At 36.2% G+C, this 15,555-nt stretch overlaps 1 protein-coding gene across 5 annotated transcripts in view; it reads left to right on the forward strand.

Moving 5' to 3' along the window:
• wdr27 (WD repeat domain 27) overlaps positions 1-15,555 on the forward strand; it is an 82,232-nt gene that overhangs the window by 57,396 nt on the left and 9,281 nt on the right. Inside the window, exon 25 of one of the 5 annotated variants that reach the window (XM_073920173.1) lies at positions 2,457-2,768. The exons of 3 other annotated variants lie outside the window; for them this stretch is intronic. In XM_073920173.1, the coding sequence (XP_073776274.1) occupies positions 2,457-2,495 (39 nt within the window). In that variant the 3' untranslated portion in view covers positions 2,496-2,768. Of the gene's footprint in view, positions 1-2,456; positions 2,769-15,555 lie in introns of those variants that run through there. One more of the 5 variants, XM_073920170.1, reaches the window with a different exon arrangement.

Here is a 15,555-nt window from a genome sequence, read left to right on the forward strand (position 1 = left end):
GACACAGACGCGTGATTCAACAGGAACCGATGTGTATCAACCAACTCACTAATGTACTTAATGCTAATTGCAAAGAGGTAGCTAATACTAAGAGCTATTGGACCCATGCCACACGAGGCACTTTAGAGACTGAAGTTAGAGACTGTGTCCTTTAGCATTCATGATTTTGCGCCTGCCTTCTATGCCCAAAATGCCAGTTCAAATACCACAAAGAGTATGGCGAGTAGAGCTGGGAAGTTTACACAAGCCCTATAAAAGCTGTTCTAAAACCAAGTGCTATACTGTTCATTACCTCTATCAGCTATCAGCAGTCAGTTATTTGCATTCTAACCATCACAATTCACTAATTTTGAAACTTTAAATAAGCAAAAGCTTGACACGGCACATAAATTGTGCTCTTTACACAACAGTTGTAGAAGTTTTGACTAATTATCAATATCAGTTATATTTGATATTAGACTATTTAGCAAAATAATCAATTTCAGTAACACTCAACATTTTTGGTAGTCTTCAGTTTAAATACAAAATAAAATTTTCATAATAATTTTTTTAGCCTTTTGTAGTGCGTTCTGGGATTGGCTTCCTAATCAAGGATATATCCTGTCTTTCAGTATGACACCATTTTCAATTAGGCCACTCATTTACATGAATATGGTACAATGTCTGTTGTTGAAAATCTTTGAATATGTCTTTCATTGTCTGTTATTCAAAACATTTGAAAATGTCCTTTAAAGAGACCCTGTTATGCATTATAAAAGGTCAAATTTTAGTTTTGGGGGTCTCCAACAACAGGCTGATAAGCATGCAAGGTCAGAAAACACTTTCATTGTCTTATAATATGCATTTATTTTTATCCCAATGACTCCCATATGATTTGTTTAGCGATTCATTTGTTCCAAGCCCCTCCTTTGTGGGATGGTAATTTACACTGATTAGTCTGATTAGAAGGAAAGAAATGGCCACCACGGTTATAAAGCAGCACAGGGTGAGAGCCCAATGCAGCAATACAATAAAGCAAGTTATACACCAGTATATTATTCTACTCTTAAGCCAAGCCCCAAGTAATAACAATGACACACATCAGTATTAATCCACACTGGGGCAAAAGTTGAACTATTTTGAAAATTGACTGCGCCATGCGTGTGAAGAAACATGTGATGGTGGCCATAGCAATGACAAATAGCAGGAGATTGAGAGCTCAGAAACACCTGTAATTCGGTAAAGGAAGAAGGATTGCGTGTTTAGCATGGTTTTGGACACAATGTTTACACATGTGAACAGTCCCATAAAGATTTAACCTGAGAGATACATTACAAGCCACACAGAGTGATTACAAGTTACAACACACAATTAAATACATATTTTGCAAACTACAGAAAACTAGGCAACCATTTTAATCACACTTATAGGTTGTGATCCGCAGGAAGAAGAAACTGATCCATACTGTATAAACTGTGTAACAGTTACTGACAAAATTTCTGTCCAAGTCCCATAAATTAATAGTCTTTGCTGATCCTTCTAGCGAATTCTGCATTTCAGGGTAGGTTATTGTATCAATCATCAGAAAAATGGCAGAAACAAGCACGGTTGGCTATACTATGGTATTTATACCTCTTTATTCCCCACAGCCAATTCAGGCCATCTCTTAGTGATCGTCATCTTCACATGATGATCAATCCCATGATCCCCTGCACTCTGCACATTTTACCGGATCCAGCACTTTATATTTGGCGAAGTCTCGTATTGACGTTTATGCGAAAAAAGATTTGAACATAAGATAAATCATTTATTCATATTATAATCAACTCTTTCATTTAAAAATCAATAGTTTTAGCATGGTGCACTTTCAGATTTAAACCTCAGCTGGATATATTTTTATTCACTTAGATCTTTGTTACACACTGCATGGAAGGCCATTTTCAAAAACCCATAATAGGGGCTCTTTAAATTACACCTTTTTGAACCAAAACTGCAAAACTACCACACTAACTTGGGTCATTCTGATAAAGTTATCATCTGTACAAGAAACACAAATATGTACGTAAATTTCCATTGTCATGTAAACATAGCCTTTATTATAAATTATTGCAAAATTTTGCAGTTAAAAAATCCCAGTGTCAGTAACACACACCACAAAATGACTTTCCAAACAAGCAGCTTTCTGTTGGTAATAGCCTGAAATTCAATCTAGTGTTAAATTAATAAAGAGAAATTGTGAATCCCACTCGTGTGGATTCCATTTTTAATTTGACTAGATTATGTTTTTTTTTTTTTTTTTAATTGACCAAGCAGTTCTAACCACCAAGTGTCAAAAGATCCCTTCCGTCTCAAATATTCCTCATGAAATAGATTACAATAACACAAGGTTTGAAGACATTGAAAAGAAGAATCTCTTCGACTACTGAATGAGATTCTTTTATTACATCTCGTTGAGTGCAGCTGAATATGTTTTACAGTGTGTGTTTTGTCCCGCTGCCTTGCTGTGGGACCTATGAGGAACCCCATCTTCCTTTCACAGTTAAATGAATCCGCAGAAAAAGCTTCCGCAGGGGGGTTTCATGCAACGAATCAAAGCTTGAGTGGGGAGATCACTGTGAAACACAGCACGGGCCTCTACACCCTTCACTCGTTCCAGTGTGTCCTCACCTCAGTCCCTGCTCTCCAACACAACTCAACACATCGCTGACACAGGCCTGTTACTGCCATCATACTGTACTGCTGCTATAATAAACCCTGTATCCAGTATTAGTCGTAGGCACTCCAACAAACCTCTTTGTTTCATTCTTATTCGTTCCTTACATAAATAATTTCGCCAACTGTGCTAAAGGTGCATGTTGAGAGTGTTTTCGTATTCTTTGAGTAATGGTGGAGATAAAGTTGAAGTCAGAATTATTAGCCCTCATGAATTATTAGCCTCCCTGTATATTTTTTCCCCAATTTCTGTTTAACAAAGAGACAAGTTTTAAACATAATAGTTTTAATAACTAATTTATTTTATCTTTGCCATGATGACAGTACATAATATTTTACTACATATTTTTCAAGATACTAGTATTCAGCTTAACCTCTTAAAGTCAAGCGCTATTTTGGGGTTTCTGCCTGGATTCCGCCTACCCAAGTTTTTATTTTTTTATTTTTGTAAATTAAAATTGAAAAGTGTACCTTTTAGGTTCTGTGGGGTCTAGGCTTCTGTAAATAATTTTGGTAGTTCCAGCACATGTCAGTAATCATAGGAAACAAGAAAATGATGGTATTATGAGGTATTGGGCCAGCATAGACCTTTAAAATTTAGGAGGTTAAAGTGCTGTTTAAAGGCTTAACTAAGTTAATTAGGCAGGTTAGGGTAATTAGGTAAGTAATTGTATAACAATGGTTTGTTCTATAGACAATTAAAAAAGAACATTGCTTAAGGGACTAATAACTGTGACTAGTAATTGTGGTTTTTTATTTTTAAATCTGCTTATATTCTAGTGGAAATAAAACAAATAAAGACTTTCTCCAGAGAAAAAAAAACATTATAGAAAATACTGAAAAATTCCTTGCTCTTTTAAACATCATTTAAGAGATTTTTGAAAACGAAAAAAAATCACAGGAGAGGTAATTGTTTTGACTTCAACTGTATATTTCTATTCTGGTTGTATGAAGGGTTGTGAATCAATAATTTGTGGTCTTCATATTCTGAAAAAGCAGACAGAATTGTGGAATTCAGTCTTTAAAAAAGTAATTACAAATATCTAAACATATATATCTACAAATCTGTATAATGCAGATTGTCACAGTAAACATGAAGTTTGCATGTTTTCCCTGTCTTGAAGGTTTTTTTTTTTTTTGGATGCTCTGGTTTCTCTCACAGACCAAAAACATGTGCTTAAGGTAAATTGAATAAACTGATTTCTCTGTGTGTGTGTGTGTGTGTGTGTGTGTGTGTGTGTGTGTGTGTGTGTGTGTGTGTGTGTGTGTGTGTGTGTGTGTGTGTGTGTGTGTGTGTGTGTGGGTGGGTGTTTCCCAATATTGACTTGCGGAAGGGCATTCACTGCGTAAAACATATGCTGGAATAGTTGGTTCATTCCGCTGTGGTGACCTGAAAAAGACAGCTGAAGTATAATGAATGAATGAACACTCTTCATTCATAAAAATGTGGAAAAAAGAGACAGCTTTAGTGTGAGTAAATAAAGACAGGGCTTTTAATCTTTGGTTGACTACGTTTTAAAAAATTTTTTACAAACCAGCAACCTTACGATAAGCGTTTTTGATTAGCAGTAGATACGAACGTGCTGTAACCTTGGACAGTGGAACGTAGAGAGGAGTGAATGGTAATTTACGGGGCTGTAAAATGTATTCTTTGGGTTAGGGCTTCAGGAGGCTTTTGCGAGGGAAAGTGTGATTCATGCATTGCAAATGTGTGGGATTTGTAAAGTGAGCTCAGCGTATGCTCGTGTCTCTGAGAGGGAGATGCGATCAGGACAGAGATCTTCCTAGATGCGCAGTCTTCATCTGGTTAGTATGTCAGCAGAAGAGAAGAAGCTGTCTGAAGTCTTGCCTTTTCTTGACCCTTGAGCGAATGACTTTCTCAAAGACTTTGTGCTTTCTGTTCTGTTAAAACCTCAGGACTTTGGCATGCAAATATTATTAAATTAAACAGTCAGATCATTACCATTCTTTTATTCATTTTCTTTTCAGCTTAGTCCCTTTATTAATCAGGGGTCGGCACAGTGGGATGAACCGCCAACTTATACAGCACATGTTTTACACAGCGGATGCCCTTTCAGCTGCAACATCCATACACACTCATTCACACACATACACTACGGACAATTTATCTTACCCAATTCACCCAGCTCATGTCTTTGGACATGTGGGGGAAACCGGAGGAATCCCACACAAACCCGGCGAGAACATGCAGACTCCACACAGAAATGCCAACTGATCCAGCCAGGTTTGCTGTGAGGCGACAGTGCTAACCACTGAGCCATCGCGCCGCCCCTAAAATGGGTTATCAATATTTTGTATTTTGGGGACTTATATTGTATAATAATCTGTATTGTATTTTGGGGACATTTGATGAACAATTAGAATGTATTCAATTAATTGATTTTAATATTGACAAAAGCAAGTGGCGTCTAAAAGCAAATAAAACTGGAGTATGTCATAAATAATAGTGAATAGTAAATTAAACAGTCAGATCAAATAAATTAGCAATATTTAGATTTTATTATAGGGGCATTTGATGAACAATTAGAGTGTAATGTAATATAATCACAATCATGAGAGGGGTCTTTCCACTCCACCACCAGTGTGCAGCATCCACTTAGATTATGTTTCAGCAGCCACAGAATAACAGCGCCAATGCGCTCGCCAAACGCTGGCCATTGGTGGAGTGGAGAGACAGTGATAGAGCCAATTCGGTGGACAGGGATGATTAGGAGGCCATGATGAATAAGGGCTGATGGAAGGAATTTGGCCAGGACACCGGTGTTACACCCCTAGTGCTTTTGAGATTGACATGGGATTTTTAATGACCAGAGTCAGGACCTCGGTTTAACGTCACATCCTAGAGACAGTGCTCACTGACCAATCAGTGTCCCCTTCACAATACTAGGACTCACACTGACTCATTCTCCTGTCCCTCTGAATCCACTTCCAACAGCAGGGGCGGATTGGCCATCTGGCAATTCTGGCAAATGCCAGAAGGGCCAGACCATTTTGTAAATGTGGGCCGGTCAGTTTAATATTATTTTTTTTATATGTATTGTTTTTACATGCAGGCAGCTTTTATCTCCTGCAAGATGGGAATATTATGCTGTTGATGATAGTAGTAATAATTATTATAATAGTAAATGTTAAGCATTTGCTCAATCAGCGACGGCCGGCTGGTTTCGAGGGGCCGACCCTATCAGAGGTTACGGGGACATAATCAAAATCTGACAAAAATGTTAAACAAACAGTAAGTGCAACACAAGCTAATTGTCAGAGATGGACCGTTTGTTTGTATGTGTGATACATTCACAGGTTACTTCTATCATAAGTAATAGCAGACAAACAGCATAAACAGACAGCACACGGACCCTACAAGATTTACATTATTATTTTTCATAAGTTATTTTTTATTTAGTTTTTATAAATTTGGTTGTTGTTGTTCCGGTCACATAGATTAAATGTTTGAATATCTATTGCATTTGGTATTGCTTATACTATTTCGCCATCTGTACATCAATATAAGTAGAGAATGTGCTTGTCCGTGGTTGGGGCTGTGTCGGTGTGGCTACAGTGCCAGGGCTGAATTTTTGTCCCAGTTTTCCCATGTGACCTCCCATCCAGGTTCTGACCAGGCTCAGCCTGCTTAGCTTTACTGAGTAACCGCTCTTGGGCTGCAGGGTGATATGGATGTGGCAATGTATTCTGTTCAGTATAATCATCGATTTTAATATCGACATAAGCAAGTGGCATCTGAAAGCAAATGGAACTGGAATATGTCATAAATAAGCAAACAAAACAAATTGCTGCCATGATTCTTTTCATGAATGTACTATGAAATCAGTATTTTTACAGCTGTCTTGGCAACACAAGCATAGGTGTAGTACATTACACTATTTTTACGCATTACACATGCTTTTTTCCGAAAGAAAACAGTTTTTCTTGTGCTGTCACAGTTTTATATTAGATAAATGCAGTCACGTTCATATATATTTGAAGTGCTGCTTAAAAGCACAGTTCACTCAAAACAAAAGGAAAATTCTGTAACCGTTTACTTTTTGACCAAGAGTTTTGACATTTTAAAACTGAATGCTGCTATTTTTGCTTTGTGAATTGTTGCTCTTAGCACTACTATTTAAAGTTTTTAGTTTTTAAAAGACTTAAAATTAGAAATGTAAAACATTATTACAATTTAAAATAATTGTTTTCCATTTAAATTTAATGCAATTTATTTCTGGCATTTCAGCATAGAATTGTGCTGCTTAATTCATTCATTAATTTTCCTTCTGCTTAGTCCCTTTTTTGCCACAGCTGTATGAACCGCCAACTTTTCCAGCCTATGTTTTACACATCGGATGCCCTTCCAGCTGCAACCCAATACTGGGAAACCTCCATACACACTACATACGTACACTACGGACAATTTAGTTTATTCAGTTCACTTAAACTGTATGTCCTTGGACTGTGGGGGAAACAGGAGCACTCGGAGGAAACCCACGTAATCACAGGGAGAACATGCAAGCTCCACACTAAAATGCCAACTGACCCAGCTCGGACTCGAACTTGAAACCTTGCTGTGAGGCGACAGTGCTACCCACTGAGCCACCATGTCTGCTGTGCTCCTTAATATTTTATTTAAATACATGAATAAATACTTGTAATTAAGAATATAAAACAGTGAACTGTGGATGTCAAGTGTTTTTGAAACTTAACTGTATTATTATAAATGACATCGGTACTTTTTGTGTTTTTAAAGCACCGTTCTGTTCTTTTTGGAGTTTGAAAGCCTGAACTTTGCTTTAGCTTGGGGAAAAAAGCTATGGTTTTTTTTTTCATATAAACTATTTATCTGAATGCCTAAATAGAGCTATTTGTTCCAGGCTTTAAAATAACACATCTTCTCCTCAGCTGTCTTCCATCTTGACCTTCTGACCCGTGCTTTAGTACATCTTCATCATTTTGTATGACTTCAGCTCTTCCTCTGTTCATGTCCTGACATTTTAAAGTGTCTCGCACTCAGACTGACACCTTTTGGATCCCCAGCAATACTTGTGGTGCCAGTACCTCTACGCCATAACTCAACTATTTGTTGTCCACAGAGCATTCCTTATCAGAATGGAAAAGTGTGTGCTCGTCTGTGCTATTCTCTGTTTACGATTTAATATGGGGAATCTTTGAGAAATAAGCAACATGGGGAATCTTTGAGAGATAATTTTTTGTTTAGTTTAGAATAATTATGTATAAAATATGAATGTGACATGTACCAATCACATCACAAAAACTGGAAATGATGTCACAAGATGCAAACATAAAATAGACATAACGCTAAAGCATACATAGTTTTACTTCATTCAGAACATCAGAAATACAGCAGTTCTTCAATTGTGTGTGTGATGCTTTTTTTTTTTTTTTTTTGTTCTTTTGTTTTTAAGTTTAAGTAATCATATAGTCAGTCGAACGGTCAGTCAGTGGACAGCGACCTCTGTTGGATTTACATAAGAAGAGCAGACACGAATAACACCCGCGATAGAAATTTGATACCTCCAAAAGTGTACAAAGCAGCCTCTGGAGAATATTGGTGGAACACTTACCTCCTGAATGTATTTAGCGCTCTCCAGAAACGTATGTAGAGGTACGTTTTCAGAATGAGCCTGGGTTGAAATCCAATCATTTCATTACGACTTATTGAATCTTTATCCTTACATACTGTACTTTATATTCCTTAAACCATTCACAAATTTTCTTAAATTAACACAAACCCAAAATTTACATCATACTCCAAGCAGCCACTCGCCGCATATTCAGAATACATTCATAATTTGGTGCCAATTTCTAGATTACTCCTTTTTACATATTCTTTCGTTAACATGTTTTGTAATTGTTTGATCCAAGATATTCTTTGTCATTAACTCTTTCTGTAGCGAAACAATAATCATTTGTCTAATATTTTTATTTTCCAAATAGTATAACATAAAACCAAAGTTTGAACTTATTGTTTTCTGTTATCATCTCTAGTAGAGATAAATTGTAGGCAAATAGAATATATTTTAATTACTCTACACATTCTACACATACATTTTTCAGTTCTTTGCAAGTTACCATCTAATAAAAAAACATTCTGTGACTAAATATATCATATAGGTAGCTCATTTGCAAATTTGTATTATTTTTATTTGTATTTTTACAAATAAATAAATTTTATCTTCAGTGATAAGAATAACAATTTGAATGCTAAGTGAACCAAGACTATGAATAAAATGATATATATATATATGTGTGTGTGTGTGTGTGTGTGTGTGTGTGTGTGTGTGTGTGTGTGTGTATTATATGAATCAGAAAGGAAGAACAAAAGACAAGAAGGTATTTTGATTGAAATATTTTTGTCCTTATGATGATAGTTAGTGGAGTCTAAAACGCTGGATAAAAAAAGTAATTCACTGGGCTGCCTACCGTTTATTTACTTCAGTGTTAAATTCTAGGTCAATTTCTTTTGCTGTCTTAAAAGGGTCAATGCAAACACTTGACTGTGGTTTTTATGGAAGGAATTCCAAAAGGCTTAAGGCATTGAGTTATTTTTTCTGACGTTACCCAGCAAACAAGAAAAACAGATCATATTTATACATGGCCTCTTGAAGGTTTTGAATGAGATGTATGTGAGGATTTATTGTGAATGATTTAAAAGCAGTTGCACCATTTCCCAAGGCGTATCATCCTGCAAAACTCATTAAATCTGAAGGATTATAGACGGATGAGTCCGAGAAAGATAATGAGAACAGAAAATAAAGCCCAAATCTGGGTCAAAATTTGTCTCCGTGAAAAAGGAGAACCTTTGTTGCCCGTCCATCAACGTGTGACCACACATCAGGCACAGAGGGTCATGGAAAGACTATTGGAAACCCCCCAGAATGATTTACAAACATTGCGGTTGCATTGATGACATTAATTGGTCACACCAATCACGTCTTTCTGGGGAGTCTGTATTGTAAATACAACTGCGAGTCTTTTACAAAGCCGCATGTCGTTTTTCTAAAATCCCAGCGTGATTTATCTCAGTTTCATGTTAGCGCATAGAAAATATAAAACTGAGTTACAGGCTTTGACAGCGCATGCTCTGAGTGATCCACTGAAGCATCTGTTTATACGTTGGAGTGTGTTGGGAGGTCAGGATGTAGCACTTTAACTGATCAGCGTGAGCTTTTGACAGAATTACTTGTCTGAAGCCAGAAACAGATGCAGGATCATATTTCATAGAGATGGCCTTGAAAAACCCTTCCACACTGAACACTGAAGCACAGACTCTGGTGTCATGGTTATAGATTAACCCTGACAAAAGAGAATGTCATGCACCTGCTCTGCATTAAAGGTGCTCAACACCACAGCATGTCTTCTGGAAGGATGTCCCTTTGGTTGTGTGAAGGGTTTTAAGCCGGAATATTGAATGTTAGATTGAAGAGCTTGCCACGGAAGTTAGCATTTTAATAGGTCGAGGTCTTCAAAAGGGGTCCATCAACTAGTAATAGTTAAAAAAAAAAGAAAAAAATGCTTTTAAAAAGTTAGGCATCACTATGGAATTGCTACTTTTGTATAGCAACACTCAAAAAATATTTTTTGCTGCTTGTTCAGACAAAAAAAAATGAGCTGAAACAATGTGGCTCTTGAGATTTTTTGGGGACAACTTGATTGCTTTATATTCAATCCACTTCAAGAGTTCACACTTAGCCGATGATTGATAATAAAGTGTGTTTGGCATGCTGTCCCAGAAGAGAACCCTGAGCTCAGAATATCCTCGAGCCGGGGCTCCCTCTCATTTGAGGGGCGAGAGTGAAGTTTGAGCTCAGATAGGTCTCGAAAACTCCCCTGCTTGTGGACCTTTTAGAAATAGCTGAAATATAGCTGGCTAAGAGTTTGACTTATTATGCCACTTTGGATTAGTGCAAACTCCGCACAGAAACGCCGTATGGCAGTAAGACCCGGTATGGGCTCGAACCAGTGGTGTTCTTGCTGTGAGGCAACAATGCCAACCAGAAGGCCGCCGTGCCACCCTATTAGGAGAAGGGGGAGGAGTAGGGGTGGAAGGGGGGATTCTTTAAGACAAAGTTAGTGAAAAAACTGTTTGTTTGTTTTTTGTAGTGAGTTAGTGTTCATCTGATTTACGCATTATGTGGAGCTGATGTGGGACCAGCCATGATCAATCAATGCATGTGATCCTCTCGAAATTAGTTTATAAGTAAACCGCTCTTACATGTGTAAAAACAATTAAATTTATCAATTTGTGTTGGGAAACATGAGTGAATTGAGTGTAACCCTACATTTTTTAAAACAAAAAAGTAAAATAACGCCTGTTAAGTTACAGAAATTTACCATAAAAAAACAGACATTAAATTAATACAATTTACCATAAAATAACAAACGTTAAATTACACAAATTTACCATAAAATAACTGACATTAAATTACACAAATATACCATAAAATAGCTGCCCCTGGTAAAAGGAGGAAAAGGAGGAGATGGGGTGGGAAGGGGGATTCTTTCAAAACAAAGATAAGGTAGTTGAGTGAAATATGGTCTATTTATTGTAGGCTTGGATCAATCTGATTATTATTGCTGATTACGGATGAGAGGCCAGCCGCGATCAAACATATTACATGGTCCTCTCATTACATGGTCCTCTCGAAATTAGTTTGTGAAACCGGTTTCAAGCATTCTTTAGAAATTCTCTTTCAAAATACTTTTTTTTGGAGATGGTGTGGAGGCTATCTCTTTAAGTTGATGAAAGTGATTGTATAGACCGGGGACGCGGTGGCGCAGTAGGTAATGCAGTCGCCGCACAGAAAGAAGGTTGCTGGTTCGAGCCTCGGCTGGGTCAGTTGGAGTTTCTGTGTGGAGTTTGCATGTTCTCCCTGCGTTTGCGTGGGTTTCCTCTCGGTGCTCCGGTTTCCCCCACTGTCCAAAGACATGCGGTACAGGTGAATTGGGTAGGCTAAATTGTCCGTAGTGTATGAGTGTGAATGGATGTTTCCCAGAGATGGGTTGCAACTGGAAGGGCATTCGCTGCATAAAACATTTGCTGGATAAGTTGGCGGTTGATTCCACTGTGGCGACCCCAGATTACTAAAGGCCGAAGGCCAGATTAATAATAAGCCGAATAATAAACCAAAAAGAAAATAAATGAATGAATGATTGTATAGACCAAATATCTCAAATAAATGCGGTTCTTTTTCAGTGAACAATCCTGGAAAATAATGTATAAAAAATTCTACAAAAAACTACTTGTTTTGATTAATTGATTGATTGATTGATTGATTGATTGATTGATTGATTGATTGATTGATTGATTGATTGATTGATTGATTGATTGATTGATTGATTAAGAAGCAAAACATATTGAATGATTTCCAATATGTCATTTGAAGTATGTAAGTATTATAGTTATTTTTTAAATCAAAATAATGTTGTCTTTACTGTATTTTTAATAGTGGCTTTTGTGACCTGCGTAAGTAATAAGGTCAGCTTCAAAAGTAACTCTGTCCAGACCTTTTCATAACAATTACTTATGCTCCTTATATTTAATAAACCTCACAGCTAGTTTTAAACATCAAAGGTTTGTGAATCTGGTCCATGATTTGTAAAATGCTCTTGAAGCAGTGCTTTTGGTAGTTCTGTTTGAGAATTTATTATCCATAGAGTTGGTGTAGGATGTATCTACAGCTCTCTAAACAAAGGAGGTCAACTTTGTAGCAGATTTGTTGCTTATGAGTCTGTATGTCGGTTGAAGACTAAGATCTTGGCTGTGGCAGTTGACAACAGTGGCTGATTAGATCATTGTGTGGACCATAAATGGCTTGTTTTGCTTTGGTTGTTCTCTCAAGCACACACAGCAGATGTTCAAAAGCCGCCTGTCTCTTCTTGAGGTGAAAATTAAGTGTCTTCTGCAAGAAGTCTCCAGCCACAACTCCAAATTTATCACTTAAAGAAATGTCACCCAGGATTCTGTCACCCTTGGGTTTAAAATAAAAACTTTTTTCCGTCTACAGAGCACAAAAATAGACATCTTGACAACAATTTTTCATGGTGATGGGAATGAATGGAAACTGAAACTTTCAAGCTTAAAAATGGATTAAACTGCATCATAAAAGATCTGCACAATTTAAAAGCTCAATTCAAAAGTCCATTCACTCACAGTGAACAATTTTAATACACAGAATATATTCACTCATTCATACATGCATTGATTTTACTTATAGAAACAGTGAAGTGTGCAATTGTGCAAAAGTATGCATTTTTTACAACTTGGCTTTTTATTATTAACATTTTGGGGGGGGGGGGGGGGGGGGCTTTGAAACCATGCCAAGGTTTCAGATGGTTGCAGATGCCACTTGCTTTGATCTCATGTTATATAATACAATGGCATTCAGACATTTTTATGACTTAAGTGTCCAAATACTTTCTGAAGCCACTGTATATTATTTTTGCACATTCAGCGGTTTTTGTCTTTAAGTTGCAGCACATGAATTTTGGAAGCTATGTGTGACGAGAAAGAGTTATATCCTTAGGCAGAGGCCACATTTTATTACATAAACAGCTGTAGCTCTATCTCCTGGCTCCGGTTTGGTCCTAAGTTTTGAGAGATCCAGTGTTATAGAAGCCATATTGTATAAGATTTTGAGATAAACTCTTTCAAAAACAACATCTTTCATCTTATTCATCATCCTACAATTAGGAATTACTTTATAAAGTTGATATTATATGATAAATGATTACAAATAATAAAAAAATAAACATTTTTATAATTTGGTGACTGATTAGTGTCAAACATAAATCCCCTAAAATTCAAGCTATGAGCCCTAAAATGCCACATGTGAGTTGTTGGTATTTATTAGTGCCTAAAGTAGACATTTTAGAACCCAAAAATTACAAAAGTATACCTTTTAAAAGGTACAGAATCCAGTGACAGCTTTCGTATCTTTGTTTCAGACAGTGTATTAAGCCATGGCAAATTAAATCTTTTTGTATGAATCAGTTTACCAAATGATAAACTGCACATTCATAAAGCAATTTTACATAAAACATATTAAATTCAAGTAAAGCGTCTATTATTACTCTTTTAAACAACTTTTGTGAAAATAAAATTTCAACATTTGGGTGAACATAGTTTATGTGGGTACGTATTACAGCATTTTTTGTTGTGTATAACTTTTTTAATAAGATTTATTTATTAGATTTTTGTGACAGTTAAACAAACATTAGTAAAAGAGAAAATAACAATACAAATAGAAATAAAATATATAAAAGAGTACAAAATTGATTAAAAAAATCTAAATAAACCACACTATAACCCACATATTGTGCAACAAACAGTGTATAATGTGTGTAAACAATATATGATGTGCATTGATTTCACAAATTAAAGCAAGGTGTATTAAGTAAAATAAATAATGATAATAAATGAAAAAAGAAAAAAAACATTTAACAGAGAATAGGCTGGGGGTGTTATGTTCTTTAAAATTGTGGTTTTACGTCAAGAAAGGGTTGTATGCTTTTGCTATATCAGCACTAGTACACATCTAGAAGGTACAGAGTCAGGGCCCTATCATTCACCCGGCGCAATAAGGTGCAAGATGTGTTTGGTGGTCTTTTCAGTTCATTCAAGACAATTTGCATTTTTACAATGTTGTTAATATATTATTAGCAGTATCGTTTATTATATGCATATTTATATTTGTTTTAATAAAAACAAGGTTACATTAGTTCACCTGTGGGGTTTTGGAGATGTATGCATCACTACATGAGGCATAAGACTAGAACATGTGTTTGGATATAACTTCCTTATTATTATTAATTTATTCGTTTGCTGGAATATAGAACTGAATTTAGAAATAGTTTTGAAACAATTCTTTGTGCTTAACAAACTAAATTAAATATGTAGGCTTCTGAATGTCTTCAGTGGAGGGTGTACAACACTGTTTCTTATCCACGAAAGTAAAGGAATAAAAAGTAAAAGAAAACTAAAGAGAAATAAAGAGGCCAAATGGAGGAGGCTCGTTCTTTATCCTCACACTGCAGATGGTCTGTTTAACTGTTTTCTCACTACTGAAGCATTTAGGTTTTCCACTTAAAAAGTTCATCATGTAAAAAGCAAATGCACCATGGCGCGACACAACTGACTCTTAAAGGGAATGGGAGATGAGACTCTGATTGGTTTAAAGCACGTTATGCTCAAAACACACACATGTAACTCCTTAAGAGAATAAGCACAACCCTGTTAGACCATGCACCAGGGCACAGAGCGTATTTTTTCATCCTCAAAATAGCAAAAGTGGATTCTGACGCCCTAATGCTTTGGCGCCCTGCACTTTAGACTTTGCACCTAGCATGTTAAATTGGAGCCCTAAAATTGCAAGATGGGCAACCTTTCAGTCTACAGTAACTGCTTCAAGTTTTAGTGATTTAATATGCGCCAAGAATGGCAACCAAATATTAAAAAATGAAAACGCTAAACCTTGAAAACTATATCAAAAAATTTCTAATTTGCCAAAAAAAGGTGTCTTTAATCCATTGAGTATGGGAATGAGGAACTTTGAGGTGAATAATTAATAACAGAATGTTTGGGTGAATTCTGTAAATAAAGGATCCACATAAACATACTTGTACATAGCCAGACCGCTAGGACCTTTCCTTTAAAGAAAACCACAACTAAATAGGTTATTTGTGCTGGCAGGTAATTATTATTATTATTTTTATTTAACAAAAAATAAGGCATCTTTAATCTATTGAGTATGGAAATGAGGAATTTTTTGAGAACGTTCTCACCCATGAGCTATTAAACTCTAATGCACAGGATAAAACAAACATTTTAGGCTG

The sequence above is a fragment of the Danio rerio genome, chromosome 13 (genome assembly GCF_049306965.1).
Source record: "Danio rerio strain Tuebingen ecotype United States chromosome 13, GRCz12tu, whole genome shotgun sequence".
Lineage (NCBI taxonomy): Eukaryota > Metazoa > Chordata > Actinopteri > Cypriniformes > Danionidae > Danio > Danio rerio.